This window comes from Podarcis tiliguerta, assembly GCF_965153285.1.
Source record: "Podarcis tiliguerta genome assembly, chromosome: 8".
NCBI lineage: Eukaryota > Metazoa > Chordata > Lepidosauria > Squamata > Lacertidae > Podarcis > Podarcis tiliguerta.
The window spans coordinates 49,111,835-49,139,581 of NC_139541.1; the positions used below are offsets into that span (position 1 = coordinate 49,111,835).

The 27,747-nt window shown below is 45.7% G+C and overlaps 2 protein-coding genes across 8 annotated transcripts in view; both read right to left on the reverse strand.

Annotated features, from left to right (window-relative positions):
• The window catches only part of HSF4 (heat shock transcription factor 4), a 31,566-nt gene extending 17,740 nt beyond the window's left edge, over positions 1 to 13,826 (reverse strand). Inside the window, exons 1-4 of one of the 3 annotated variants that reach the window (XM_083452685.1) lie at positions 13,663 to 13,826; positions 11,955 to 12,163; positions 9,661 to 10,243; positions 6,785 to 6,980 (exon numbers count right to left, since the gene is read on the reverse strand). In XM_083452685.1, coding sequence (XP_083308811.1) covers positions 6,785 to 6,907 — 123 coding nt within the window. In that variant the 5' untranslated portion in view covers positions 6,908 to 6,980; positions 9,661 to 10,243; positions 11,955 to 12,163; positions 13,663 to 13,826. Of the gene's footprint in view, positions 1 to 6,784; positions 6,981 to 9,660; positions 10,244 to 11,954; positions 12,164 to 12,268; positions 12,640 to 13,662 lie in introns of those variants that run through there. The other 2 variants (XM_083452684.1, XM_083452683.1) reach the window with 2 other exon arrangements.
• Positions 13,827 to 17,017: 3,191 nt separating this feature from the next.
• On the reverse strand, positions 17,018 to 27,700 carry FBXL8 (F-box and leucine rich repeat protein 8; the record flags this gene model as incomplete). Of its 5 annotated transcripts, none has more annotated exons than XM_083452711.1 (5): positions 17,018 to 18,532; positions 19,528 to 19,737; positions 22,975 to 23,089; positions 26,187 to 26,266; positions 27,599 to 27,700. In XM_083452711.1, the coding sequence occupies 2 exons, from the start codon at positions 19,689 to 19,691 to the stop codon at positions 17,551 to 17,553; spliced, it is 1,146 nt and encodes a 381-aa protein (XP_083308837.1). In that variant the 3' UTR covers positions 17,018 to 17,550. The 5 variants fall into 5 exon arrangements, with proteins under 5 accessions (XP_083308837.1, XP_083308833.1, XP_083308836.1 ...); XM_083452707.1 differs by having other exon boundaries at positions 22,975 to 23,604; XM_083452710.1 differs by lacking the exon at positions 26,187 to 26,266 and having other exon boundaries at positions 27,599 to 27,697.
• Positions 27,701 to 27,747: the final 47 nt, after the last annotated feature.

Consider the following 27,747-nt stretch of genomic DNA (forward strand, 5'->3'; position numbering starts at 1 on the left):
TTAGAGACTTAACAATATTTTATCATGACATTTCAGGGAGTCAAGCTCACTTTGTCAGATGCATTAAGCAATAGCTTAGTGGGCAAGTATAGAAAGGAGAAAACTGTATGTTGAATGACAATGCAATGCAAAAATCACAGTCAATATGCCTCTTGGCAGAGAACCACAGGTGCCAAGTGTGTGGGGCTGTGGGTGCTCCAGCCCCCACAACTTTCCCCATGGAGGGGCAGGACACCCACAGATTTTTGTGCAGGACCATGCACGTCATGGGTGCAGGTGCGGGTGCACCTGATGTCAGCGTGCCCAGTGCCCCCCCAAAGAAACCCACTGCGCCCAGCCCAGCTGGGCACACTGAACAAACCTTCTTGTAAGCAAGGTTTTATTTTCTCAGGTGTGTAATTTGGTACCTCAGCACGAGACAGGCACTTAGGTCCGCTATCCTCATCGTGAAGCACCAAACCCATAAACAGACCTCATTGTTGCAACATCCAACCTGATTTTTCTACCAAAATAATAATAAAATCCCCATCCAACCCCCGTCCTTCCCACTTTGTGTATCATTTTGCCTGATGGAAGTTTTGAAGAACTGGAAAGGTCACCACATTTTTGTGACTTCTTGGTTTGTCCTAATAAAATTACAGTATACTTTATCTTTGGAACTTTTTTTTCTTAGGGACCACAAGGCTTCCCTTGGTTTTTTTTTTATTATGATCTGCCAACAATACAAACACTGTAGTGTGTAATTAACTGTGGTTCAGTGTCGGCGGTTCGAATCCCCATGGTGGGGTGAACTCCCGTTGCTCAGTCCCTGCTCCTGCCAACCTAGCAGTTCGAAAGCATGTCAAAGTGCAAGTAGATAAATAGGTACTGCTCTGGCAGGAAGGTAAACAGTGTTTCCGTGCACTGCTCTGGTTCACCAGAAGCGGCTTAGTCATGCTGGCCACGACCCGGAAGCTGTACGCGGGCTCCCTCGGCCAGTAAACCGAGATGAGCACCGCAACCCCAGAGTCGTCCGCGACTGGACCTAACGGTCAGGGGTCCCTTTACCTTTACGTCTGTTTCTTAGTGAAGTGTGTTATTTATTTAAAATCTCAAAATGTGTATACACAGCTGCTGTGCATATATGTATGTAGATATAACACATACTCTTAACTGTGGGCTCGTTCACACTTTGCTCATCCTGCACCTAAAAGCATGAGTCCAAGAGGTTTTCCACTTGTGCTGTGCTTCTTAGGCACAGATCTGAGTGGTTTTTGTTTGCCTCACAGGTTTCCCTGGGAAAACACACTCTTTACTGCTAAATCAGAACAAACAGCAATCCGCAGAAAACCCGATTGCCATTTGGGCCGACTCAGCACTAAACTGCGGGTTTTCTCTGGGGAATGTGCCTGGGCAAATGGAAGCATGAACAGGCCCTGTGTGTGGATATCAATAAAACTATATGGCTCCTCTTCCCAATTATAGATCTTGGCACATTACACACTACTAGTTTCCAATTCTAAATAGGGATCAAGAAGGTGGTGGTAGAACAAGCCCCCCCCCCCAAATACCCATTCAGCAGTAATTGTGTCCACCACAATCTGAGGGAGTCCGCTCCACTGTTGAGCAGCTCTTACCATCAAAAAGCTCTTCCTTTACTGATGGCTGCAAGAGTTGTTATAGCTAGGAAGTGGAAGTAGCAAAGTGAATATAAAATGGAAGAATGGTATAAAGAGGTGTGGGATATAGCTATTAATGATAAATTAACACGTACTATTAAGGTAAAACAGGAAATATGCAGGAGAAATTATTCTGAGGAGATATGGAAGGTATTTGTAGAATTTGTACTGTTAAAACGGAAATGGGTCAAACCACCGCAAGAGGTGTTGAATTTTTGGGAGGGTGGATATTTAACAGTGGAATGGTCTTGGGGGTGAGGTGCACATTTTTATTTACTATTATTACTTTGTTAAATAAAGGTCTTCCTAATGTTCCTGACCTCCTTAGTCAGCAGTGGAAGTTAGCAGTCCTCCAGTGTTCAGACCCCAGTACTGACAAAATAACATAGTTTTACTTAGTGCTTTTTTTCTTAAAAAAACGTTTAGGGGTACTCTCATATTCCTACTCATATTGAAACACTGCCCCTCAATGAGACCAAACTTAGATTCACAAAATGTTAGGGGTATGCGTACCCCTGCGTACCCCCCCCCCCCCGAAAAAAAGAACTGGCTGCTGCAGTCGAGTGTAGTTCTATAGTGCTAAAGGAAAGCAAGTAGCCCACAAGCTTCTGTGAAATATGCACCTCCACTATTTTATCAAATGGCCCATTAAACAAACTTTAATAAAATGAGGTCTACTGTATTGTAGTGAATGGCAAGAGACTGAACTGACCCCAGAGGGACTCATCAGGTAAGGATGGAACTGGGCAATTCCATGAAAAAGTAAACTTACAGAACCATTTTTCATTTCCATATATAGTTATGGTGTTCTGTATCACTGTATAAATAATTTCCCAGTTTCATTATCTGAAAAGAGTTTTTCCAAGTGGCATCCAGCAGCATGGGACACAAGGTGACCCAGAATGTCTCTATTTCCCCATCTAATCTTCAGTTAAAGACCTCTCCAAGTAAATAGACAATAGGCTCATAATCCTTTATTGTATTGATAGTTTTGCTTTCCCATTTGGTAAATAGAGAAGAAAATTTGTGTTAGGAACACAATCAGATGAGTTTAGGACAATAAAACCTAGTTTGTTGAGTGCCTTTTGTTGGTCACAAAAACACATGCTCTCCCCCCCCCCCAAATGAAAATAAAAATGATGTTCTGGCTTAACTTTATTCTCTTCTTTGATTTCATTAGCATCAAGATGTGATGCTCCCTGAAATGTGTTTTACATGCAAATTTATTGTGATCAACATTACTCCATAATGTGCAACTTATATAGCATATATGGTTGTGTGTGTGATTTAACTCCCAATTCATACCTGCCTAACATCTTGTGTTATGTAAGACAACAGATGTGTGTGCCGGGGGCCAGGTGGCATGGCTTCTCCAAAATGGAGAAGTTTGAGGTGAAGGCTGTAAAGGGTGTTCTAGGCACAGAAAGAGCTTTTAAACTCTCTGCCTTGCAGTGGGGCGGAGCCCTCTCAACACCATCTCCAAAAGCCGCAGGATGCTTGTAGACTCAAGGGTATTTTGTGTTTTAGTTCCACAACCCCTCATTTTTACAAAACACATACTTTACACACTTCTTATGGATATTGACCTGAAAAATTACTTACTGAAACTGTCAACCTTGATTATTACATTGGCATTTGTCAATTACCACCAGTAATTTTTTATCACAAGTACAGTAAAAATTTAGACGTTTGCAGTGGAAACTTTCCTCCCCATGTCACTGTCCTAGAATAACATGCTTCCCTGCTCTCCCTCCTCAAGCAGGTAGAGAACTTGGGAAACTTTCGACCGTGGCTTGCCATGCTGTACAGATTCAAAACTGGGGCTAATAAGTTTCAGAAACCAGTTTCAAAGGTGGCTTGTTTGAAATTAGAACTACTTAATGTTAACCACGTGGGTGGCACTGTGGGTTAAACGACAGAGCCTAGGATTTGCCGATCAGAAGGTTGGCGGTTTGAATCCCCACGACGGGGTGAGCTCCCGTTGGTCGGTCCCTGCTCCTGTCCACCTAGCAGTTGGAAAGCACGTCAAAGTGCAAGTAGATAAATAGGTACCGCTCCAGTGGGAAGGTAAACGGTGTTTCCGTGCGCTGCTCTGGTTCTCCAGAAGCGGCTTAGTCATGCTGGCCACATGACCCAGAAGCTGTACACCGGCTCCCTCGGCCAATAAAGCGAGATGAGCGCCGCAACCGCAGAGTCGGTCACTACTGGACCTAATGGTCAGGGGTCCCTTTACCTAATGTTAACCACAGTTTATTGGTTCAGACAAAACACACTGCAGTTGACTAGAAGCAAATGATTCTAAGTCCTTCTGCGATCAGGGAAGAGGCTGGAGAGGATGATAGGTTCATTTACATCTTACCAATCCATAGTTTAGTGAGGCAGTGGGAAACCTCCAGCATGTTGGGCCTAATTAGACCCACATCATCAGGATGCACTGGGCAAATCCCACCCAACGTTTCCAGGCCTTTCATCATGTATGACATCAAGTATGGAAAAGTTCAAGCCATGGCCAAAAAGAAGAACTGGGAATGAACATCAAGTGTACTCCTAATTCTTTCCTTTAAAGTCAAGTCACCTAGTGTTGTGGTGGCATCAGGTTACAAGAGCACAGCATCCAGTCTGCTGACCGGATCCTCTTAAACACCCACAGTTTACTGTGATGTCCAAGTGCAGTATGAGGGAGATCAACTCAGTCCCAAGTAGGATTAAACATTTGTCAACTCATATTTGTGTGCTTGTGCACATATATGTATCTAGAGCAAAACAGTGCATTTTAAACTTTTTTTTACAAAAAGTACAGTTAAAACGGTTTTGCAAAAGGACAGCATTCTATGTTAGTCATGGAGCAGACCGACATAAATAATTGGGCTTACATAAGTAAAGTCCATTGGTTTCAACGGCTCTAAGTATGACTTAGCTGAGCATCACCCAATGTTTCAGAATTTACATTTAATGTATTTTTTACTTTTATGGAATACAGTTATCCATATTGAGAATGATAAAACCAGAGCATGAACCAGTTCTCAGTTAGAATTTGCTCAAGGTGCAGGCAGGGTTTTTTCTCTTTTAAATTCACAAACAAGAGTGGTCTGAAAGGAGAGAAGAGAATGAACCAAGGAAAGTACCCCGGCTCACTTTCTTTCCATCATTACTCCCAACACAGAGTTAAAACATCCACCATGAAAATATGATTTAAAAATTCTCACCCACAAATTTAACTACTGATTCTAAAGTCTGGTTTGAGACATTTAGTGGGTAATTTTATAGAAAAGTCCTGCAGACTTGAGCACCACCACACTTAGAGGCATTCGAGACATATATCCCATGTTCAGAGGTCAGGTGAAACTAGTTAAATCCTACTAATTTCTGCTTACAGCAAAAACAAAAACAACCCCCCCAAACCCCCAGCAAACATTATATTTTCTCCGTATCAGCCAATGACCATTGACACACTTCGTTATCTGTAATCAGAATAAACTAGCAGTGCTTTTATGTTATAAGATAAATGAAACAGCAGCCAGTAATGTGCAAAAACTAATTTTTAGAGCCATCAAGAAACGCTTCACAAGCTACTAAAATGTAGCAGCTGAAAGTATAACTGATCGGGAATTAAAATCACCATAGAAAAACAACCTTTGTGCATACCCTCCAACATTTCTCCAGTGAAAATAGGGACATCCTAAGGAAAAGTGGGACATTCCAGGATCAAATCAGAAACCAGGGCAGCTTCTCGAAATCTGGGACGTCCCTGGAAAATAGGGACACTTTAGGGGTCTGTCTGTGTGGTGCACTGATCCTCACAGCTTCCCCTTTCCCAGCTTCCAGTGAGCCAGGGTGGTTTAGTGGTTAAGTTAAAGTCTCAAACTAGGACCTGGGAGACCAAGGTTTAAATCTCCCACAAAGCTCACTGGGTGACTTTGGGCCAGTCACTGCCACTCAGTCTAGCCTACCTCACACAGTTGTTGTGGAGTTAGATGAGGAGAGAGAGAACAGTGTATGTCACACTGAGCTCCTTGGCAGTATGACCAATTGTCACAGCTTATCAGGCAGCCAAAGAAGGTATCTGGAAGGCACCAGGTTGAGAAAGGTGGGAAGGCCCATTGCCTTCCCATGCAAGATGACAGCTATGGACAGACAGTTGTGAAATAAACAAACAGGTGATCAAAACAGCTGCAGGAACAACTCGATAGGGGAAGGCAGCTACAATTTCATGCAAACAGTAGGGATGGGGAAATCTGACAAATTTCAGTTTCTCATTTAGTTTTTTGCATCAGTTTGCAATTCATTGGCATTTCAGTGAAAGTTTCTCCCAGTATGCACATTTTTGCAAAACAAGGTTCCTTACTATTTGTATATTAATTATTATTTGTGTAATTATTTTAACTAATATATACATTCTTATGTGCACTTTACCCATTTTTTGCAAACATTGCTTAGCTGGAGAATTTCATTGCAAAATTTGGAGAATTATGAATTTGAAGGATGGCCATGTCTTCATGTCTTGGTTCACATATTGTTTAGGAAATTGCGAATTAGTTTAAGCTCACCTTTAAATGTGAACCAAATTGAATTTCTCCCCCCTCACCAGTAGAGAACCACCTGATGCAACTTCATGCAGAATGAAGTGCTGGGGTTCTGGCCCACAGATTGTAGGTGGGGAGTTGCATTTCCAAGTGCTCCCCAGTGGGGAAAGCTCTTCACAGACAACAAACGAGCACATCAAGCTTAGCACACAGCCTTCTCCCTTAGAGGTAGAGTTTTCTCCCCAATATACGAAGCTTATTACATTAAGGAAACTTATGCTGGGAACATAGAACAAACCAGCTTGACACTCCAGCCCACCTACAGTCTGAAGCACTGTAGCCCAGAATTCCATCATCTCAAGTCTGTCTGATGCACAAACTAGACCTTACATTTGAGTAACCCCCACTGAACTCAACAAAGCATAGAAGTAAACATGCATAAGACTGGTTAGGTTAGGTACCTGAAAAATACCAGTTGTACACATCACCCTCGGAGACCACTGTGTGGTTTCTGGCTAACAAAGAAACCACGCATGACACACAGTGCCCTACAAGGGCTTGTCAAACACCAAACTAGCAGCTCCCAACATTAGTTGTACTCACAATACTCCAACAGATGAGATGGTTGGTCTCAGGATCTTCGACCAATGTCCACAGCTTGGTGAGGAATGCTGGTACGTTGCTGGGGTAGCCATCCATAGCCAAGGAGGTGGATGAGTCCTGCATAGTTTTTTTTTGTGGTGCTCTGACTACACTAGTGCCATGATCTCTTGCCCCACAGCAAAGCTCCCTTTCCTTTCTGTGCGTGTGTCAGAGGGAGAAACAAAACCATTTAGCGATCCAGGCAGAGCCGAGAAAACATCCTCCTCCCACAAAAATCACATCAGCAATGCTGCTGGCTCTCTCCCAAGCCGAGCACAATGGGCAGGCATGGCCAACCCTCGGGTTGAACAATGCACAGAATGAAAACGCACCGCTATTTGCATTGCACAATGCCGTGAATAAAGATGCAGCATCATGGAAAGAGAATACACTTGCTTGCACAAACACAGTAGGCCAGGAGGTCAGCAAAAGCCCTGGAAAGGGCCAAGGGCGGCTCTTTCGCCTTCCCCATGGCGCAACTTGGAGGAAGCGATAGTGGAAGCAGACCTACCTGAAGGCCAGGTTTTATTTCATTTAAGTTTTATTTCATTTGTTCTTTCAGCTTCTAGGCTGCTTTTCTTGTAGTTTCCAAGAGGACAAACACAACAAGGAGAATTCCAACAGTAAGGAAAATGTTTCAAAGTATTTATTACAATAGAGACAATTCACAGTAGCAGAATTGAAGGTGTGCCACCTGGAGACTACTGTCACTAAGCAGAGTGACAGACAGTTGAGGTGGTGAACATCATCCCTGTAAGTGCCTCAGAGTCCACCCTCTGCATCTGATGCCCCTGCTCACAAGCAGCTCTTCCTCCATCCAGCCATCAGCTAAAGGCTTATCCACACTTACCGTTCTTCTGCTCTTTCCAGGCAGATTTAAAGCTCCATGTCTAAGCACCCCCCCCCCGTTGCTCCAGAGCTCTCCTTGCAAAAACCCGCTCTTTAAAGCTCAATCAGAGTAAACATCAATCTGCGGAAAATCCAAATTGAAGTTTACTCAGATTCAGCTCTAAAGAGTAGGTTTTCGCAGGGAAAGCTCATGGCAAAAGGTAAGTGTGGATAAGCCCTAATTGACTGCAGGAACCTTGGACTCAGCTGGTTTCAGAGCCATGATCTGCAAATACAAGAGCCCTAAGCAGATGTCCCAAACTACCAGTTACATATGGAAGGCAGAGAGATGGGAAGAACTCCATGACTGTGCTATCTCCACATATCTTCCATAGTGGGAACTGATGCATTTAATTCCATCCAGAAATGATGTCCAAAGCTTGGGTGTCTGGACACCATTTCTGGATGGAGATATGTGCACCAGTTCCCACTAGAAAGTAACGTGCACCCACGTCTGCTGCCACAGCTGAACAGCAGAAATTCAAAAAGTGCCATTTGCCCATACCTCCATCTTTATAGGAGAGCTGCATCTATAGGGTTTCAGCCTGTGATGCTGCCATTCCAGGCAGCCATCCTCTTGACAAGGATGTTAATCGGCACCCTAACCAGGTAGACCTCAAAATTCTCAGAAACTGAAATAGTGACCTGACACTTTGACTATCCTGGATCAGAGACACTCCTGAAGATAAGTCAGATCTCCAGATCAGAGCTGCAGTCTTCGGATAGCATACGTCTAAACCCTGGGTTGCATGTAGCTCAGTTCTACTCAGACCCATTAAATTACTGGACTCCATTTAGTCACATCCATTAATTTTGATGTGTCTACTCTGGAATAGAACTTAGCTGTATACAAAATAAGTTCTGCTAAAAACCAATGGTAGGGGAGTTTGGAATGGTATTGCCACCAGAGTCCAGAAGGTGACTGACATACAGTGACTGAAGAACATGTTTCCTTCTTGGCAAGGCTTTAAAAGACACAACAAAGCTTAAAAGTAACTAACACGAACAGACCTTTTACCAAACCTCTGTCAGTCAACTGTAGGACAAGAGAGCTCCTGCTCATTTCTGCCCCTTGAACCATCACACCACCTTGGACTTACTATGGTTGAGAATATACGCTGCAAAATAAAGTTAGGTTCTTACCAAAATAGAATATCAAGTAAAGTGTTTAAAATTGTTTTATGTGCAGATCTTGGTGAACTGTGATAAATGCTATCTGTGATGTCTGAGTTGCAGGGGGCATACTAAAATCTGCAGTTGTATAAAATTTAAAATATACTGTAGCCAGGAGACTAAGAGAGATTTCAGTGTTATTCACACTGATGTCAAGCAACATGCTTTTATCTTCAACTCTAGGTTGGGCTTGTGGGTTTAAACTTTATAGCTACCCATAGGACTGACTCTTGCCCTGCCTATTTTTAATCTGTGTTCATATTATGGCTCTGGAACAGGAGACTCAGTGGAAACAGCAACCGAGTACTTTTATGCTGTTTATGCCAAATAATGTTGCTGCTCTTTCAGGGCACAAGTGTGCATGAACTCTCATTTTGGTCAAATCACGGAACGACTGCTGGTGGAATATCAAAAGAGAACTTCTGTGCTGACAGGGTGTATTTTTTCAAACCTGGGCAGTGTAAAATAAAAGCTTCTACCACTGCTTCGCTAACCGCAGAGTAACAGTGAACCTCTTTCAGATGCACACACTTTCCTGCCAGTTCTATTAGTGAAGCGTTGAGGTCAGCAGAGGGGGCGTTGTAAAGGACCAGCCTCTCCAAAGTCCTGCTGTAGGTGCTGGCAATGAACTTAACCTGATCGGCCATGTGCAGAGGTGTGTCAAAATGCAAAGCGGCCACGGGGATGGTTGGCTTCAGTACCACAAGCATCTTCCTTATAGGGACTGTTGGAGCAAACTCCAGCCTCACGCGGAACTGTGGGTGCTTCTCACTCACCATAGCCCAAAGCTCTTTGGGAATGTTGACGTCCAGGCCTTCATAGAAAAGGTCCAGAAACCGGAACGGCCCTCTGTTCGGTTTCAGCAGTTCCCAAAACATCTTCTCAGATAAGCTGGCATAGCAGACCCCCAAGGCAGATAACTTAGGGCAGGTCCTCAGAACATCAGAGATGGTGTCTGGCTTGAGAATCATTGGACCAGGCGCTTGGTTGTTGATGAACAAGGTGTGCAGGTTTGGGCTGCTGGATGCAATCATCTGAACAGTCCCATTGTCCAGAGTGAAAGGCATTTGCCGGAAGTCAATATACTGGAGATCAATCCCATTCCTGCTCTGGCAGATACTCCGGATGCTGTGCAGGACATCTTGGCCGGAATAGAAATAGGGGCTTATTCCCAGGCATACAATACAGAGCCCCTGCAACCTGCAGCTCCGACAGGCCAACGTGTCCAAGATGCCTGTGGCTTGTCTCCGGTTCAGGTCCAGGGACTGCTCAACCACCAACTGCAGGTGTCTGATGAGGCCTAGGAATGGCTGTAGCCACTGCAACAGGCACTCATCGTCCTCATCCTCCGTGTCAAAACTGAAATAAGAGGTTGGGGAGAAGCCATGAACTCCTGCAGTGCTGAATTTGAGTTGCAGCAAATGAGCACTTCTAATATTCCTCTCTGGAACATTGACTAATTTGCATTTCTTCTAGATCTAGGAGCAAGTTAGACAACTCTACAGCTGTAGCATCACCCCCCGGCAACCTTTTATTTAACTATGTTTAATAGCCTTTCTTCCAAGGAGCTTGAGGCAATATCCATGTTTCTTCCCCGCCCCCTTCATTTTACCCTCAGAACAACCCTGTGAGGTGGGTTCGGCTGAGAGATATCGTGACTGTCCCAAGGTCAGCCTGTAAGCATAATAGTTTGACCAACTATTAAGTCTGAGCTTTAAGGTATACTTTGTGCCTCCCCCCCCCCCCCATTTTAGAGGGAGAAATGTACACTTAACGCTAATTTGGATTTTTCTAGTTATAAACAGTGTGGCTTGGAACATGTTTCAGCTTTCCAGGTTAGAATGAGTCAGGGAGGACCAACTATCCTTGTATTATAATCAGACAGCTCTAGCAAATAGAGTTTGAACATTCTGTGAGCAAAATAAATGCTTGTTTGTGGACACTACTGCAAATGCGCACTCAATGCAGGAAATGCAAATGCAGGAAATGGAGCCCACCAGTTACAACATGCTCTCCATGCAGCTTGATTTAATCCTGCACTAGGACACTGTCCTCTATTATGACACACACCGTGTTTTTACTGCGAGGTGCAAAAAAATTTTTCATAAACAATTTTTGTACTTTTCAGTTAATTTGGGACCTTTGCCAAATTCCTAGGATCTGGCTTTCCAGGAAATACTCTCACAATTTCAATACACCTGTGAAGGTGTCCCAATGTCTTTCATTACACCCATAGCAAGTGTCAGGGACTGGCAGGCTGCCGCCGAGTGCTCCCTGGGAGCAGGTAGGCTGCAGTCTGGCACAGGAGAGGGGGCCACTGGTATGTGGGAACATGCATCAGCCAGGAGGCAAGTAGTAGAGGGGGGGAAAGGCAGGTCAGGCAAATGCAAGGGCCAGGTGCTTCCCACCCTCTTGTGCACCACTGTCCCCCAGAACTAGGAGGGAATTGAAAAGCGATGAGCAGAGGAAGTTTCCACACAGGCGCAGTCTCCATACATGCAGCCTGTCAGAGGAAGGCACATAAACTGGTAGAGGGGGAGTGCCCCCCCCCCCAGTTGCTGCAAGTGCTCCACAGAGCACTAACCTGGGAATAGCTGCCTAGATGCTAAATTGGAGTGCATAGACATCCAGAGCTGTAGAAGTGCCTGTATTATTTTTGACAATACTTAACTACAGTATCTGATGTGTGCATTCCTTGGCTGAGATGCGCCCTTGACAGCAAAAAGGGAGGATAGGGGGGGGGGTTGCATGCGTATGACTACTGAGAGTCTCATTCACCTTTAAATCCATACTGACCGAACTTGTGGAGAAGATAACAAGCATGTGCCTTCCAGCAGAGAACGAGAAGGCGGCTTTGAGCCAGGGAACCTGTGGCGTTCCAGATGTTGTTTGGCTACAACTCTCAGCATCCTTATCATGCTGGACCATGATAACTGGTGCCTGATGAAAACTACATCATCTTCATCTTCATGTACACCACACACACACACGGCCGTTAGCAGGCAAGGTCAATAACGTACATGTTCCTTTTTTACTCTACAAGCAACCAGCCACAAATGCTGCCTCTTACCCGATTTCTGTAAAATCCCAAACAGAACTGGAATGCACTTCTGCGGCCCAGCGCTCACACACATGCACAACGTTGTATCTGTCTCTGGCAGGCAAGAAGGAAAAGATGTGGGCCAGAATTTCCCCTGGGATACAGTTCCAAAGGACTTTCGCCAGCTTAGGCATCCTCTGGAACAGCTGACTGAAGACTCTAGAGTGCCGCCTTCCTCACTGAAAGACAATTTCCCAAAGATGAAAGGCATCAGTTCAGTACTGTCAACACTGACTGGCAGCAGCTCCACAGGTTTCCCAGCATGTGACTACTACAAGCCCTACCTGAAAAGGTCAGGGATGGAACAGTGTCAAAATTCGTCAGAATACATCTTCCAGTTTTAAAACCTGAGGCATCGTATTTCTAAGTCAGATTGCATGCACGCTTTCTGAAGCGGTGGGGTGAAACTAAAATGACAAGTTATGAAGCATGGGAGAGGAAGGAATTATTACATCTATAGTCCACCTTTACCCCAAAGGAATTCAAGGTGGCACAAATGGTTCTAGTCCTCTCCATCTTCATCTACAGCATGAGTAGGCAAACTAAGGCCCGGGGGCTGGATTCGGCCCAATCACCTTCTAAATCCGGCCCACGGACAGTCTGGGAATCTGTGTTTTTACATGAGTAGAATGTGTGCTTTTACAGTGATGCCTCGGGTTAAGAACTTAATTCATTCTAGAGGTCCGTTCTTAAGCTGAAACTGTTCTTAACCTGAGGTACCACTTTAGCTAATGGGGCCTCCCACTGCCACCGCGCCGCCAGCACGTGATTTCTGTTCTCATCCTGAAGCAAAGTTCTTAACCCAAGGTACTATTTCTGGGTTAACGGAGTCTGTAACCTGAAGCGTCTGTAACCTGAAGCGTCTGTAACCCGAGTTACCACTGTATTTAAAATGCATCTCGGTTATTTATGGGGCATAAGAATTTGTTCATTAGTTTTTTTCCAAAATATAGTCCAGCCCCCCACAAGGTCTGAGGGACAGTGGACCGGCCCCCTGCTGAAAAAGTTTGCTGACCCCTGATCTACATCTCTATGAGGTAGGCTGCGCTGAAAGCCAGTGACTAAGCCAAGGTCACCCAGGGCTGAAGCAGACTGACTTGAAACTCCAGAGAAGCAGTCCAGTGACTCCAACCACACAGAGAAACTTCAATTGCATACTTATGTTTTATGTAAACCACTTGAGAGAGCTTGCCCATTAAATAAACAGCAATAAAGGGAATAGTTGCTGAAGCGATGTCACCCACCCACCCAGGGGTGCCAACTTGAATAAAATATTGGGGGGGGGGTGGAGAGCCAGGTAAGTTCCACCCCACAAAAATCGATCACATGACAGGGTGCGCACACACCATTTGAATGGCAACACCCATCAACTTTTTTTGGGGGGGGGTCCCGTCAAACATTTTCGGGGGAGAGCCCAAAGTACCTCAGCCCTTAGGTGTTGACTCCAACGCACACAGCCATCTAAAGGAGCTTCCGAGTTTCCTTCCGTCCAGGTTCACAGAAATTACGCAATTTGAAAACAACGTTTGATTTATAATTCTGCAAGGCTGCCCATTTCATGCCACTCAGCGTGTTAGGGAAACCTGACAGGAGCATGCACTGGATCCGTCTTAGACAGAAGCGAGTCGGAAACGCCCAGAAAGCAAACGGTACACTTTCCCTGAAAACCCCCCTTCACCTTAATCTCGGAAGCAGCAGGGAAGCCCGGCAAACAGCGTCGCTTGAAGCAACCCGAAGAGCGAGCAACGACGCCCACCCCGCGCCCAGCACGAAGTGAGCACGGCGCGCCGCGCGCGCTCTTTTTCAGCCGAAGCTCCGCGTGCCTCTCCCGCCACACCTGCGCGCAATTAACACCTGACCGCGAGGCGGCAGCCTGAAGTACGCGTGCGCGGGGCAGGGGGAAAGAAGCGCCGCACGTGAAGAGTTAACTCTGTCTCTTCCGGGCAACAGGAATTGACCACGAGGGGACGGTAGAAAAGAAACAAAGCAAACTTTGGTCAGATGCGGTAATTTGTTCCGTGCCCACCTCAGAAAAGGGTGGTGAGGGCGGCTCCGGCTGTACTTGAAGGCAGGGCCGGATTTAGGTTTGATGAGGCGCTAAACTACTGAAGGTAATGGGGCCCTTTATATGTCCAGCTGTCTTTTCCCAACAACAAATTGTCAACTGTTTTTTGTGTTGAATATATGCTATATGGTAATTTATGGCCCTAATAGATATCTAAAGTCATTTGCACATAACAAAATATGTATTTTATCAAAGCAATTGTTGAACTGATACTGAAATACAATTACCTACATCATAGGAGCCTACACAACACAAAACACTGTTGCTGTTTGTATGTTTTATTTTGTTTTTTATCTTATATTTTGGAAATGTACATCCAGGTGTTTTTTTCTTTAATTTTTTTTTGCGGCCCCCAAGAGAGTGGAGCCCTTGGCTATAGCTTGTTTAGCTTATACAGTGGTACCTTGGGTTACATACACTTCAGGTTACATACGCTTCATGTTACAGACTCCGCTAACCCAGAAATATTATCTCTGGTTAAGAATTTTGCATCAGGATGAGAACAGAAATTGTGCTCCGGCAGCACAGCAGCAGCAGGAGGCCCCATTAGCTAAAGTGGTGCTTCAGGTTAAGAACAGTTTCAGATTAAGAACAGACCTCCAGAACGAATTAAATTCTTAACCCGAGGTACAACCGTACATAAATCCAGCACTGCTTGGAGGCTCTGCAATCATTGTTGAGGGGTGGGACATTTAGGGGTGCAACCACAAAAACGAAACACATTTTCAGCATTCAGAAGAAAATAGATGCAGAGCCAATTTTTATTAGTCCAGTTGATACTTACTTGAGAGTAAACCCTATGGAACTCAGTGGAGCTTACTTCTGCATAGAAACAAATTGACAGCCCGTGCAGCTGTTTTGGAGCAAGGGATTATACATATCCCAAGGCAAACCCAGCCAATAATCTGGCTGCTGCATTTTGGGCCAGTTAAGACTTTCTGAGTTGTCTCCAAGGGCAGCCATGTGCAGAGCACATTGCAACGATCCGCTCTGTCTCTCCTCGGAAACAAGTCCTGTTGTGTTCTTCCCCAACCCCCACGTCTTTTTCTCTGTACAACAGGAGCTTGCACTTTGCAGGAGTTCTTACTTTGTATTTAAAGAAAACTCTGGATGTTTGGATAATGGATATTATCTATGATAGTTTAAATACATTGCTCCTGGCCAGGGCAGTTCTATCTCTGCCTAGTAAAGGTAAAGGTACCCCTGCCCGTACGGGCCAGTCTTGACAGACTCTAGGGTTGTGCGCTCATCTCACTCCATAGGCCGGGAGCCAGCGCTGTCCAGAGACACTTCCGGGTCACGTGGCCAGCGTGACAAGCTGCATCTGGCGAGCCAGCGCAGCACACGGAATGCCGTTTACCTTCCCGCTAGTAAGCGGTCCCTATTTATCCACTTGCACCCGAGGGTGCTTACGAACTGCTAGGTTGGCAGGCGCTGGGACTGAGTGACGGGAGCGCACCCCGCCGCGGGGATTTGAACCACTGACCTTTCGATCGGCAAGTCCTAGGCGCTGAGGCTTTAACCCACAGCACCACCTGCGTCCCTGCCTACCAGGGGAATAAATAAGCCAGGTGTGGCTTACATAGAAGTAGCTCGTCATGATAATATTTGCTGTTTTATTCAAAGGACTGATGGCACCTCACATATGTGATGATTAATTATATTGAGCACAAGCCCAGCTCCCTGCTTGCATCAGGTGGGGGTGATGTCCCCAAGACTTCTTGCCTCAGTTAGGGGGAAGGAAGCCTTACACATCATGGGGGCAACAGGAGAATGTGAGCTTGGCTTTGAAGGATTTCTTAATCCTCGTTTGTTAGGCTGCAGCGCCCCCTTGTGGCTTTACACCATTCTTGTATGCCTCCAATGTGTCCCCCCCTTTTTCGTTTTAATTTAGAAGCTTTTTAGTTTAGTTTAGACCACTTGGGCACTTGTGCCCCTCCCCCCCAGGATGCTAGACTCCACTCCAACTCCCATCATCCCCGGCCATGAGTCATGCTTACAAAGGCTAATGGGAACTGAGTCCAGCTTACAAACCAAGAAAAAGCTCCTCTTGCACCATTATTACATGTCTTTAGGCACCAGGCAATAACATTCCTTTTTATCCAGGCATCTGGCCATTAAATAATCTATGGCCTGTTAAAGGGATGGGTCTGTTGTCACGATTGTTTTATCATTATGCTGCCTATCATTGTGTTTTGTATTGTGTTCATAGCTGTCAAGTTACAGATTTGAAAATAACTGACCAGCAGCCTCGAAAATAAGGGATCAGCAGCCAAAATAAGAGATTTTCCAAGCACAGGTATGTTCAACTTCTGAGCCCCTCCAAGCCAAAGGCAGAAAGCCCAGCCAGCAGCCAAAAGAAGCCTCAAGCGGTGGTTCCCACAGCACAGCAACCTGGCAAAGGGGATGCAGCAAGGGAAACCACCATCACCTCTCTGCTGGGAAGCGCTGAGCAAAGGCGAGTCCCCAGGCAACGCGGCCGATTTGATCGGCACAAGGCATGCAAGCTCCACCCCCCAGTCGTTCTTAGACTCCTTATTGGGTGAGCAACACAGCCAAGCAACACAGTTGGAGCCTCCCTCCTCCCTGGCTGGCAGGGAGGGAGGGAGAGGAGCTGCTTCCTTTGAAAATTTAAGGGACATCATCAATAAGGGACAACAGCAGGACACGGCGCTGGGATAAGGGACTTTCCCGCCAAATAAGGGACGGTTGACAGCTATGATTGTGTTTTTATGATGATGGTCCATAAAATGTGTTCTTAATGTTGTACACTGCCCAGGGATCTTTTGATAAAGGACAGTATATACCTGTAAATTGAATAAAAATAATAATTTCTGATCTTCCCTGACACCACCCCGATGAAGAGGATTTGAACTTGAGAGAGGGGGCCCAAGCTGCACAATAGTCATGTTTCTGACAAAAAAATCCCCATATGAATATTATTAAGCAGAACTATAAAAACACTGTATTTCGTATACAAATATTTATTGTGAATTATGATCATATCACAGATTTAAAGTGCTATGATTTTGCAAGAATCTGAAAAATATATGCCACTCTGTAAACATTGTTCACCTGTTTCTAGGGCAAAGACTGTGATTTGTTCACACTAATAGGTAATGGGACTTAGGATGCAGTCCTAACCGTACTTACCTGGGAGTAAGCCCCACTGAATACAGTAGCACTTGCAGCACAATCTTAGCCATATCAGCTGAGAAGTAAGTGTGTAATTCTATTTGGATTCTGTGTTTACCCACCTTACTCCTGAGCAGTTGCCTACTCCAGCAGTAAATTTAGCAACAAAGTGAGAGGAAATGGAATTGCACCACAATCCTAACCATGCCAACTCTGGAGTAAGTAAGTGGGGTTTACTCAGAGGTTAGCAGAGCTAGGATTGCAGCCTCAGTGGTGCAGACAGTACTGAAATGTACACCCCGGACACTACCAAAGGCCTAAACTGCTACTGTCCGAGAGGATAGGTGTGAATGTGCCTTTGGAAAATCACTGGATTATTGTTGGTTTCCAAGTGCTGCGTCCCGTGGTGACCTTTAGAGTGTACCTTCTCAAACCCTTGCAGTGTAAAAGAAAGGCCTGTACCACGGCTGGGCTAACCACACAGTAACAGTGGACCTCTTTCAGATGCACACACTTTTTGGCTAGATCTGTTAGCGAGGAGTTGAGGTCATCAGATGGCGTAGTGCGGATGACCAGCCTTTCCAGAGTCTTGCTGTAGTTGCTGGTGGCAAACCGAATCTGGTTCACCATGTACGTGTAAGTGTTAAGCTGCAAACTGGTTACGGGAATATTGGGCTTTAGAATCCGAGGGATCTTCCACGCAGGGACTGTGTGGTCGAACTCCATCTCCACCTGCAGCTGTGGATATCTCTCACGAACCATAGCCCAAAGCTCTTCCGGGATGACGGGGATGTACTTGTCCAGGCGCTCGCAAAAAATATCCAGGCACTTGAAGGGCCCTCGATTTGACTTTACCAGTTCCTGGAAAACATCCTCAGACAGGCTGGCATAGTAGACCCCCAGGGTAGATAATTTAGGACAAACCCTCAGAACCTCACAGATCGTCTCTGGCTTGACGTTGCAAACCAGGGTGCGGTTGTTGATGAACAGGGTATGCAGATTTGGACTGCTGGATGCAATCAGCTGAATGAGCCCGTCGTCCAGAGTGAAAGGCATTTGCCGGAAATCGATAAGCTGAAGGTTGGTCTTATTCTGGCTCTGGCAGATTCTCCGGATGCTCTGAATGATGTCTTGGCCGGAATAGAAAAGGGGGTTTTCTCCTTTGCACACAATGCACAGAGCCTGCAACTTGTGGTTCTGCTTGGCCAGCATGTCCAAAATCTGAGTGACGTTCCTCTGGGTTTTCTCCTGAGACTGATCAAAGGCTATCTTCAGGTGTTTGATGTGGCTCAGAAACTGGTGCAAGCTCTGCAAAGTGCCTTCGCTATCTTCATCCTCTGTGCTGCAACTGGACAAAAAATAATGGGGGATTTTTAAAAAAAATTCAGTTTAATATTTGCATCCTGCTTTTCCAACAACAAATGTTGAGCTCAAAGCAGCTCACAAGAAAAACAATTGCTTTAAAAACTAACGAACATGACAATCACTAGAGTAATATCAAAAGCACAGTAGCATATAAAGCAAAAATAAAAAAACCCAAATTCATCACAGCATTAATACAATTCAATAGAAACTCATAGTGATCCAAAGTATCAGGAATGCGCTCATTGATATAGGCTCTCTGATATGGGTTTTCAGACTCCTCAAACTTCCCTGAGGAAGATACAGATGAGAAGGAAATCTCCAGTCAGTGGGGCGGCTGGAGGTGGGGTGGAAGAACCTCAGGACTCCCCCCTAGGCCCTCCAAACCTGAGGCTGTAGCTGTCCCAACTTCCTCATGGACAAGGCCCCCATCCTTTCCATATTGCAGAAGTCAGCAGCTATGAAATTGGCCAAGGAACCTTTAAGCCAGCACAACCAGCTCCTCAAGGAGGGCAAGGGGTGACTGCAGTAGAAGCCTTGTCAGCCTACAGAAAGCCTCAGGTGGCCCCAGCTCTCTGCTGAGAACTGTCTAGAGAGCCCGAACCTTGCAAGAAGCAAGACTGAATTGATGAGGGAGTTCAATCTTGCTTGGGCAGCAGGTCCCACCCACTCCATCACCTTGGGCCAATGTCTGCATACGGGTAGGACAACCCACCTGCCAATCATTTGATGTCAAGATACCATCAAACATGGACAAGTGGGTTGTTCTCCACACCCCTCACTTGAAAACTGGCCTCTTGGGGGTGAGGTGATAAGGTCTGACACTGTAAACAACTTCTGCTCCACTAGAACCAATTGCAGCACAACAGGATAAGCTTCCAAATGGGAAGAGGCACTTGATAGGCTTCCTCAGGAGGTGGTGGCCTCTCCTTCACAGGAGACCTTCAAACAGAGGCTGCACTTTAAGCTCTCCCGTCTTACCTGACCTCTGTAAAACTCCAGACAGAGCTGGTAGAAACTGCCGCAGCCCAGGGCCGGCACACATGGAATACTGTGTGCCGATCTTTAAGAGGCAAGTAGTAAAATATATTGGCAAGGATTTCTTCAGGGATGTAGCTCCAAGCGTCGGGGGCCAACACCGGCATTCTCCTAGGGCAGCTGGTTGCAAATTTGGGAATGTAGCTTTCTTTGCTGGAAAACAAACGCACGCAAGATGAACAAACATCAGTCTATGAAATAAGCAGAAATCACGTGAAGGAGTCCAGGAAAACACCACAATAAATGATGCATTATTCCCGAGGTGAAAAATGCCAAAGGGTGGTACCCAATGCTAGTCCTACTCAGACCCACTGAAGTTAATGGACATGACTCTGAGCAGGCAAATTAGTATTGTGAAAAGGGGCTACACATAGTTAGGTCGTCAGGTAAAACATTTCATGCAATAACTTATGAACTTATCACATGGACACCCTTCACAAGAACATGTCATCGTACGAATATCAAGAGGGCAAAGTTACTCCGTCAGTCGGCAACCTGGTTGTGTGCACTAAGCCTTGGAGGCAGATAGAGAATCAATGACATCATTGAGTAAAAAGTCAGGCAGGAGGAATCATACGAATATCCACAAGAGTTCCCTATTCAGTGTTTGTTGTCAAATCCTAAAGGAAGCCACCTCCCTTATCAACTGCTTGTTGCTTTTGCTGCAGGTTCCATCTGCAGCTATCCTAGATGGAGGTGAAATTAAATTCAGAAGGAGGGGGCCACCAGGGGGCGCATTGGAAGATGGCCGACAATAACATCTCTCCAACCCACACGAGGTAATTAAGAGGCTGCTATGGGAAGTATGCAGTCTTCCTGGGCCCCCCAAGGGGATGGGGGGGACCGCCTTGCCAGCGGTGTCCATAATTCACCCCCGGATTCGAAAGAAGGGGGTGCGGACACTTGGCACAAGCCCTTGTGTGTAGTCGGCTCTTCCCGGACGCTGTCGCCAATCAGCGCACTGGTTGCTTTAGCTTGAAACATATAATAAATATATAATTGGAAAGAAGCTAAAGCACATACATCAAGCGAAGATTGGGAGTTAAGACTGCTGATTAATGGATCTCTGGGAGCGGAGCGACGGGCAGGACAAATAAATCAAGTGATGAATCACCATTAAAAGACTGGTATGTTTGGTGCGAAACGGAAAGGAGGGTGGAGGAAAAAACTTTTCTTTTTCTTTGCCTTATGTGCCTTTTTCTTTGCCTCCACGCCAGAAAGAAGAATCGTTGCAATTTATTAATCACAAGCAGGAATTCAAAAACTGTGTGGAGTGAATTATCGATCAAAGAGAGGATTGGTAAACATCGGAGAACGGAGGAAAGTTTTATGATGCAGTTTCAAATGGCATCTCGACGAGACAGGCTTGCCTAAGAAGGGTGGGGGAGGAGGACCAGGGTCATTGGAATGTGAATGCTTATAGGAATGTGATCTAGACCTTGGCAGAGCCCTCTGAGATATGTCTGGCAAGCCTGGGAAAATCAACGGACAGACCGAGGGAAAGTCTCTTTACGGAGGTGTGGAAATGGCGGCTGTCCTTATGTGATATGATTTTTGGAGAGAGTAAAACCCACACAGAGGATGTTTGTTTTCAACCCGCTTGTGAAGATTATCAGAGATCGCAAAGAAAGGAATATATGATAACAACAAGAAGATGAGGAAAGTAACAAAGAGACTATCTGGACAGAACTGGATAGAATTGTCTAATTAAAGCAGCAATATAAGTGATGTTTGGACACCTTTTCGGAGCTTGAAGTATGGGTACCCCCAACAAAAATTTAAAAATTTGGCTGTATAATTTGGAACTAATGTGATTTGGAAATAATGTGATTTGATTGGCCTGTTAATAAAAATTATATTTTAAAAAAAGAGAGATTAAATTCAGAAGGAAAGCTGAACCCATCCAAATTCAAAACATAAATGCTCAACACTGGGTGGCCTGCTCCCTAGCTCAGTGGGAGGGCAGATGCTTTGAATGCAGAAATAAATGCCAATGAGTTAAGTAGTCTCATTAGGACTAGAACCTAATCTCATTTGGAATGATACTGTTGCAAATTACCTTGGTTTGTTGTTTTTTTTACTTAGGTAAAGGTAAAGGTACCCCTGCCCGTACGGGCCAGTCTTGCCAGACTCTAGGGTTGTGCGCTCATCTCACTCTAAAGGCCGGGAGCCAGCGCTGTCCGCAGACATTTCCGGGTCACGTGGCCAGCGTGACAAGCTGCATCTGGCGAGCCAGCGCAGCACACAGAACGCCGTTTACCTTCCCGCTGGTAAGCGCTCCCTATTTATCTACTTGCACCCGGGGGTGCTTTTGAACTGCTAGGTTGGCAGGCGCTGGGACCGAACGACGGGAGCGCACCCCGCTGCGCGGATTCGAACCGCCGACCATGCGATTGGCAAGTCCTAGGCGCTGAGGTTTTACCCACAGCGCCATCTGGCCCTTCCTCCCAAAGGGACCCAGGGCAGCAAATACAACTCCAGGACAGACACAGACTGGGAAATAGCCCTGATTTAAAAGGCTCATTGAAAGAAGCTGGTCTTCAGTAGCTGCTGAAAAGACAACAAAGATGTCGCCTAATATTTAATGGGATGGCATTCCAAGGGCAGGTGCTACAACACTAAAGGCTCACTTCCTACATAGTACTGTGTGGAACAGATCTCCTGATAAGATGGTATCTTCAGGAAGCCCTTACTTGCAGAGTGCAGTGATTGAAGGAGGTGAAACGACCCAAATATATTTTGGCCTAAATCTCTCAGTATGAACCTCCCAGGACCCTTCAACCTTCACCTGAAGCCCTTTTCTAGGTGTCCCCTCTGAGAGAGGCTCAGATGAAGTTGCCTTATACTGAGTCAGACCTTTGGTCCATCCATCTCAGTATTGTCTGCCTTGAGTCTACAGGCTGCCTATCTCCAAGCCATACCTGGAGATGATATCTAGGAGTTCTTGCATGCAAAATAAGTTCCTCTGTTCCTGACACTGGGTGGCTGCATTTGGCAGAATGGAAAAGAGTTTGGATTTGATATCCCGCTTTATCACTACCCGAATGAGTCTCAAAATGACTAACATTCTCCTTTCCCTTCCTCCCCCACAACAAACACTCTGTGAGGTGAGTGGGGCTGAGAGACTTCAGAGAAGTGTCACTGACCCAAGGTCACCCAGCAGCTGTATGTGGAGGAGCGGAGACACGAACCCGGTTCCCCAGATTATGAGTCTATCGCTCTTAACCACTACACCACACTGGCTCTCATGCAGAACTACGGCTCTCGAAAAAGTAAGACTGAGTAGAAATGCTCACGTTATTTTTAGGCACCTCAAGGATGGAGAGGGAAGCACCATTCCTCTGCTAAGCAGTTGTATACCCAGGAAAGAGTATTTTGCATCATACGTACCAGGAGCCCCTGGATGTGCTTTCTTCTTCTGCCTGCTCAAGCCAGCATGTGCTCTCTCCTTTCCTCCCAGGCACAAAGAGATCAGTCACACTCTCAAAGGTCACAATGAAGGCGTCTGCAACAGGAAGTCCCCATAAACTCTGTTTGCTTTCTGAAACCATGAGATCACTTCCTTGTATTCAGTACAAGGTTGTTGTTTTTTAAAGCAAGGGGGAGGGAGGCTTACGCAAAAGGAAGTTGTGCCTGATTTTAAACACTCCTTGCCGCACCGTTTTTGCCACTCCTCATATAAAAAGGAGGCCTCATTCATGTGCTGTGTCAAAAGTTGGAAGGAAGGAGCATCTAGCAAGTCAATGTGCGTAGGGGAGGGGGCACTCTTTTCTTTTTTTTTTACAAACACCAGTGAAGTAGCATCAGAATCAGATGGCCCTATTGAGCTGTAAGGAAACTCCACAAACCAGGGCATTGAAGGAAGGTTTTGAGTGGGACATCGCAGGCTACTGCCTTGCCCTGGTACTTCTCACCATTTTAAAAATCCATGTCTGAGGTTCTCAGCTGAAAAAGGTTCTCTTCCCTGACTTCTATAAAGGGTTGGGGTGAATCTTGATCACCTTTGCAGACAACACAAAGCTGGGAGAGATAGGTCTATGATAGGAATTTTGAGGTCTTAGATATATGGTAATGTTCATAACCGCACATACATAGATCAGCACAGGAAGACCGACCTGGAACCATTTTGATTCCCAAACTGACCAAATGTTTTCTCTGCAAAGTCAAAGGAAAATGGAAAAGCCTCCCCATTGTCTTTTCCTTCACAAATCCTATCTTAAGGGTATGTCTGTGTTTGAATAGGGTGTGAGCCTGTGACATGGCCCAGGAACTAAGTATTTATCATTACAAAAGATTGGCCAGGCTCCCAAGGCAATCCAATCAAGTAACCTGCTAGACAGGAGATAAACAACATTCAAATTTCTGTTTAAACCGCCTTTTCTGTGATGTATGTATGATGTTTCTGGGGGTGGTCTTGATCTACAGGGTGGCAATTTCAAAAGCTTTGCACACCATTTTTCTGGGTTCCTCCTCCTCTCCTGTGGGTGAGGGGAGCACCCTGTTGCAACAGATCAATAAAGATCAAGCTTACTAGCTGCTTTGCTTCTCAATGTTCTCTGGTTGGCCTTTGTTATTCTTTCCTACCAATAGGGAACCTATGTAAGGACTCTATATGGGCTCTTGGATACCCCATAAGGAAAAAGGGCAATTTTTGTTTACAACAGGTTGAACCCCTCAGAAGACAGGAACTATTAGTGACCCCTTGTTAGGTTCAGTAAGTCAACTGGCTCCAAATCCAGCTAATAGTAGCATCCTCTAGGCCACAATTTACCAGCTTCTCTGCAAGAACATCATGGGGGACTTTGTGTAAGGCCTTACTGAAATCAAGATATGCCACGCCCACCACATTCCCCTGATCCACCCAGCTTGTTACTCTTATCAAAAAAAGAAATGCGATTCATCTAGCATGGCTTGTTTTTGAGAAACCCATGCTAGCTCTTAGTAATCGTAACATCCTTTTGCTCACTGATTAAAAAGACAAGATGACTTTGCATATGAAAAGATCAGCATATGGCACAACAATTGAAACAAAACGTGTCCAAAACAAACATGGAGAAATCTAAATTTCCCACTGCACATTTACACTTGCATCCCTCCCCTGCCCCCCTGCCCCAGATAGTTAATTTTACTACTGCACTGTTGAGAAAGGAGTGGCTTTCTCCCACCCCAAGGTAAAGTTCATGATGAGTCAAGGTAACCGTTAGAGATTTCTGCTGCCTCTGCCCAAGAATTCCTTGTCAGTGACTCAGCAAGGGAGAGGCAGAATTCTGAAATAAAATAACATAAAAGGAAACCCCAGGGTGGGAAGGGGAGAATAAACAGTTTATATGTTGCTCTTTCCATGAGAAGCTGGAAGTTCCCAGTGGCTCTTGAAGGGGAATTCTTTCTTTAAAAGAAAGAGCATTGCTGCCTTTCTGTTCAATCGTTATTTATTTACTTATTGCATTTAAATGCCACGTTTTCTCTGCAGAGCTCCAGGCGGTGCACATAGGTCTCCCCTCTCTCCGTTTTATCCTAACAACCCTGTGAAGTAGGTTAGGCTGGGAGGCAGTGACTGGCGCCCAATGAGCGTCATGGCTGAGCAGGGATTTGATCACAGAATCATAGAGTTGGAAGAGACCACAAGGGCCATCGAGTCCAACCCCCTGCCAAGCAGGAAACACCATCAGAGCACTCCTGACATATGGTTGTCAAGCCTCTGCTTAAAGACCTCCAAAGAAGGAGACTCCACCACACTCCTTGGCAGCAAATTCCACTGTCAAACAGCTCTTACTGTCAGGAAGTTCTTCCTAATGTTTAGGTGGAATCTTCTTTCTTGTAGTTTGGATCCATTGCTCCGTGTCCGCTTCTCTGGAGCAGCAGAAAACAACCTTTCTCCCTCCTCTATGTGACATCCTTTTATATATTTGAACATGGCTATCATATCACCCCTTAACCTCCTCTTCTCCAGGCTAAACATGCCCAGCTCCCTTAGCCGTTCCTCATAAGGCATCGTGATGTGCTCAGTGCTTCCCAGGTGCCACAAACAGAGCTTGCAGAGCACTTTGCGCAGCGCTTTCCAAGCACCTGACAACCCGCTGGTTGCCAGGTGCTCTTGGGAAGTGTTGTGCAGGAGGTTTTGATGGCACTTACAGTAAGCAGTGCCTGGAAAGTCCCTTTGGGCCAAGCCCTGCCTTAGCTGGCCCACACCTGACATATACGACAACAGGAGTAGGCAAGTGGGCATGGCTTACCTCAAATGGCCTCATAGGCCAAACGGGGAGGCTTGGCAGACCAAATTTTACCTGCAGATGGGAGGTTCCCCAACCCTGCCCTAACCAATACTCCGTAACCTTCCCAATACGGGGATATGAGAATGTTTTACTATCCTGTTAATTGTGCTGTTTTAAATGTGCTGACCTTTAAAGCCCTAAATGGCCTCGGCCCAGTATACCTGAAGGAGCGCCTCCACCCCCATCGTTCAGCCCAGACACTGAGGTCCAGCTCCGAGGGTCTTCTGGCGGTTCCCTCACTGCGAGGGAACCAGGCAGAGGGCCTTCTCAGTGGTGGCGCCCATCCTGTGGAATGCTCTCCCATCAGATGTCAAGGAAATAAACAACTACCTGACTTTTAGAAGACATCTGAAGGCAGCCTTGTTTAGGGAAATGTTTAATGTTCGATGTTTCCTTGTGTTTTTAATATCCTGTTGGATAAAAATAGAGGTTCAATTGGTATCATGGAGTTGCAGAAGCAAGGATGCAGAGAGGCAGTGCAGCTCCTAAAGGAACATCACTTGTAAGGGCAACCCACCCAGCATTAAGAAATTAAAAAATCCAACCCTCTCTCTCTTAAACTTTTCTGCAGGACAGACTTTTTCTTAGGAGTGCAGTCATTACTGCCCTGCCAGTAATGCTTTAAACCGAGGCTGTGAGAGCTATCCTTGACCTCTGATGCACTGGCAGCGCGATTCCTGAGACACTTGCTGCCCAAGGCTGTCCACAGAATGACAGGTGGCATGAAAGACTTATGAAAACCACATGTTAACATCATTTACAAGGCAGACCTCCCCTTATTGGAGACAGCAGGTGGTTGTTTTTTTCCAGGAAAACGCCAAAATCTCATTCCAAAAGTATACTAAGCAGCTGGCCTCTCAAACAAGGTAGAGGGTTGTTTGTTTGTTTGTTTTGCTGTGATTGACTGCTCTTCATTAAAATATTTATATACTTCTATTCATTTAAAACAAACAACGCACCCATAAAATACAGTAAGAAAGACATACAAAAATGTCGAAATCAGCCAACAGCTATGGAAATATGTGATCTCAATTGCCTGCGTTAAGCCCAATGGAAAAGAAAAATGTTCAGGAGGCACTTAGAAGCTAAAACTGAAGGCACCTGCTGGATCTCTATTGGCAGATTATTCCACAAAAGTGGGCCGATTTATACATCTTTCATAAAATATCAGGGCAATGGGCAGCAACATAACCGCCCCCCCCCCATAAAAATCATTAATATGACTGCCTTTCTCAAGAATTTTTAAAAACTGCGCATAGGACTGCTGGCCAAAAAAAAAAAAAAAAGGTCTTCAAAGAGACTCCTGAAAGTCAGAAGCCAGGTGGCCTGTTGCATCTCTGCTAGAATAATGTTCCAAAGCATGGAACCGGCAACAGCCTCCACAGCACAGGGGATACCTAACAGCGCTCCTCAAAACGATCTCCTGATGATCATTAGTCATCACAGCCCGCCAGCAAGTTCCAACCTGCCCGCGAGAGCGCAGCAGGGCAGGCTCCTTTTCCCTCTGCAGTCCCCTCTCTGCCTTGGAGCAGCTTTCCGCTAGCAAATCTTCCCAAGAGCACTGAGAGATCTCCTCTTCTCCTCCTAGCAGGAGTGGAATTAATCTATGCGAGCATATGCACTCTGCTGATGCTCTGGGACACGGCGCTTTTGCTTTCTAAAAACAAGGCAATCAAACAGCACCTTGGTCAGTGCTGTGAGCTGCAGCCTAGGACGAACTGAATTCCCACCCCATTCCTTACCTGATCTCAGACGACCCCAGCCCCCAGGCGGCCTCTCCTGTCAAGGCCACGGTTCGGGGCGCCCACTGATTGGCAGCCTGAACTTCCTGGTGCATAAAAACGGGGCGGATCCTTCGGTACCTTCCAAACAAGCAGCCCAATGGGAAGCG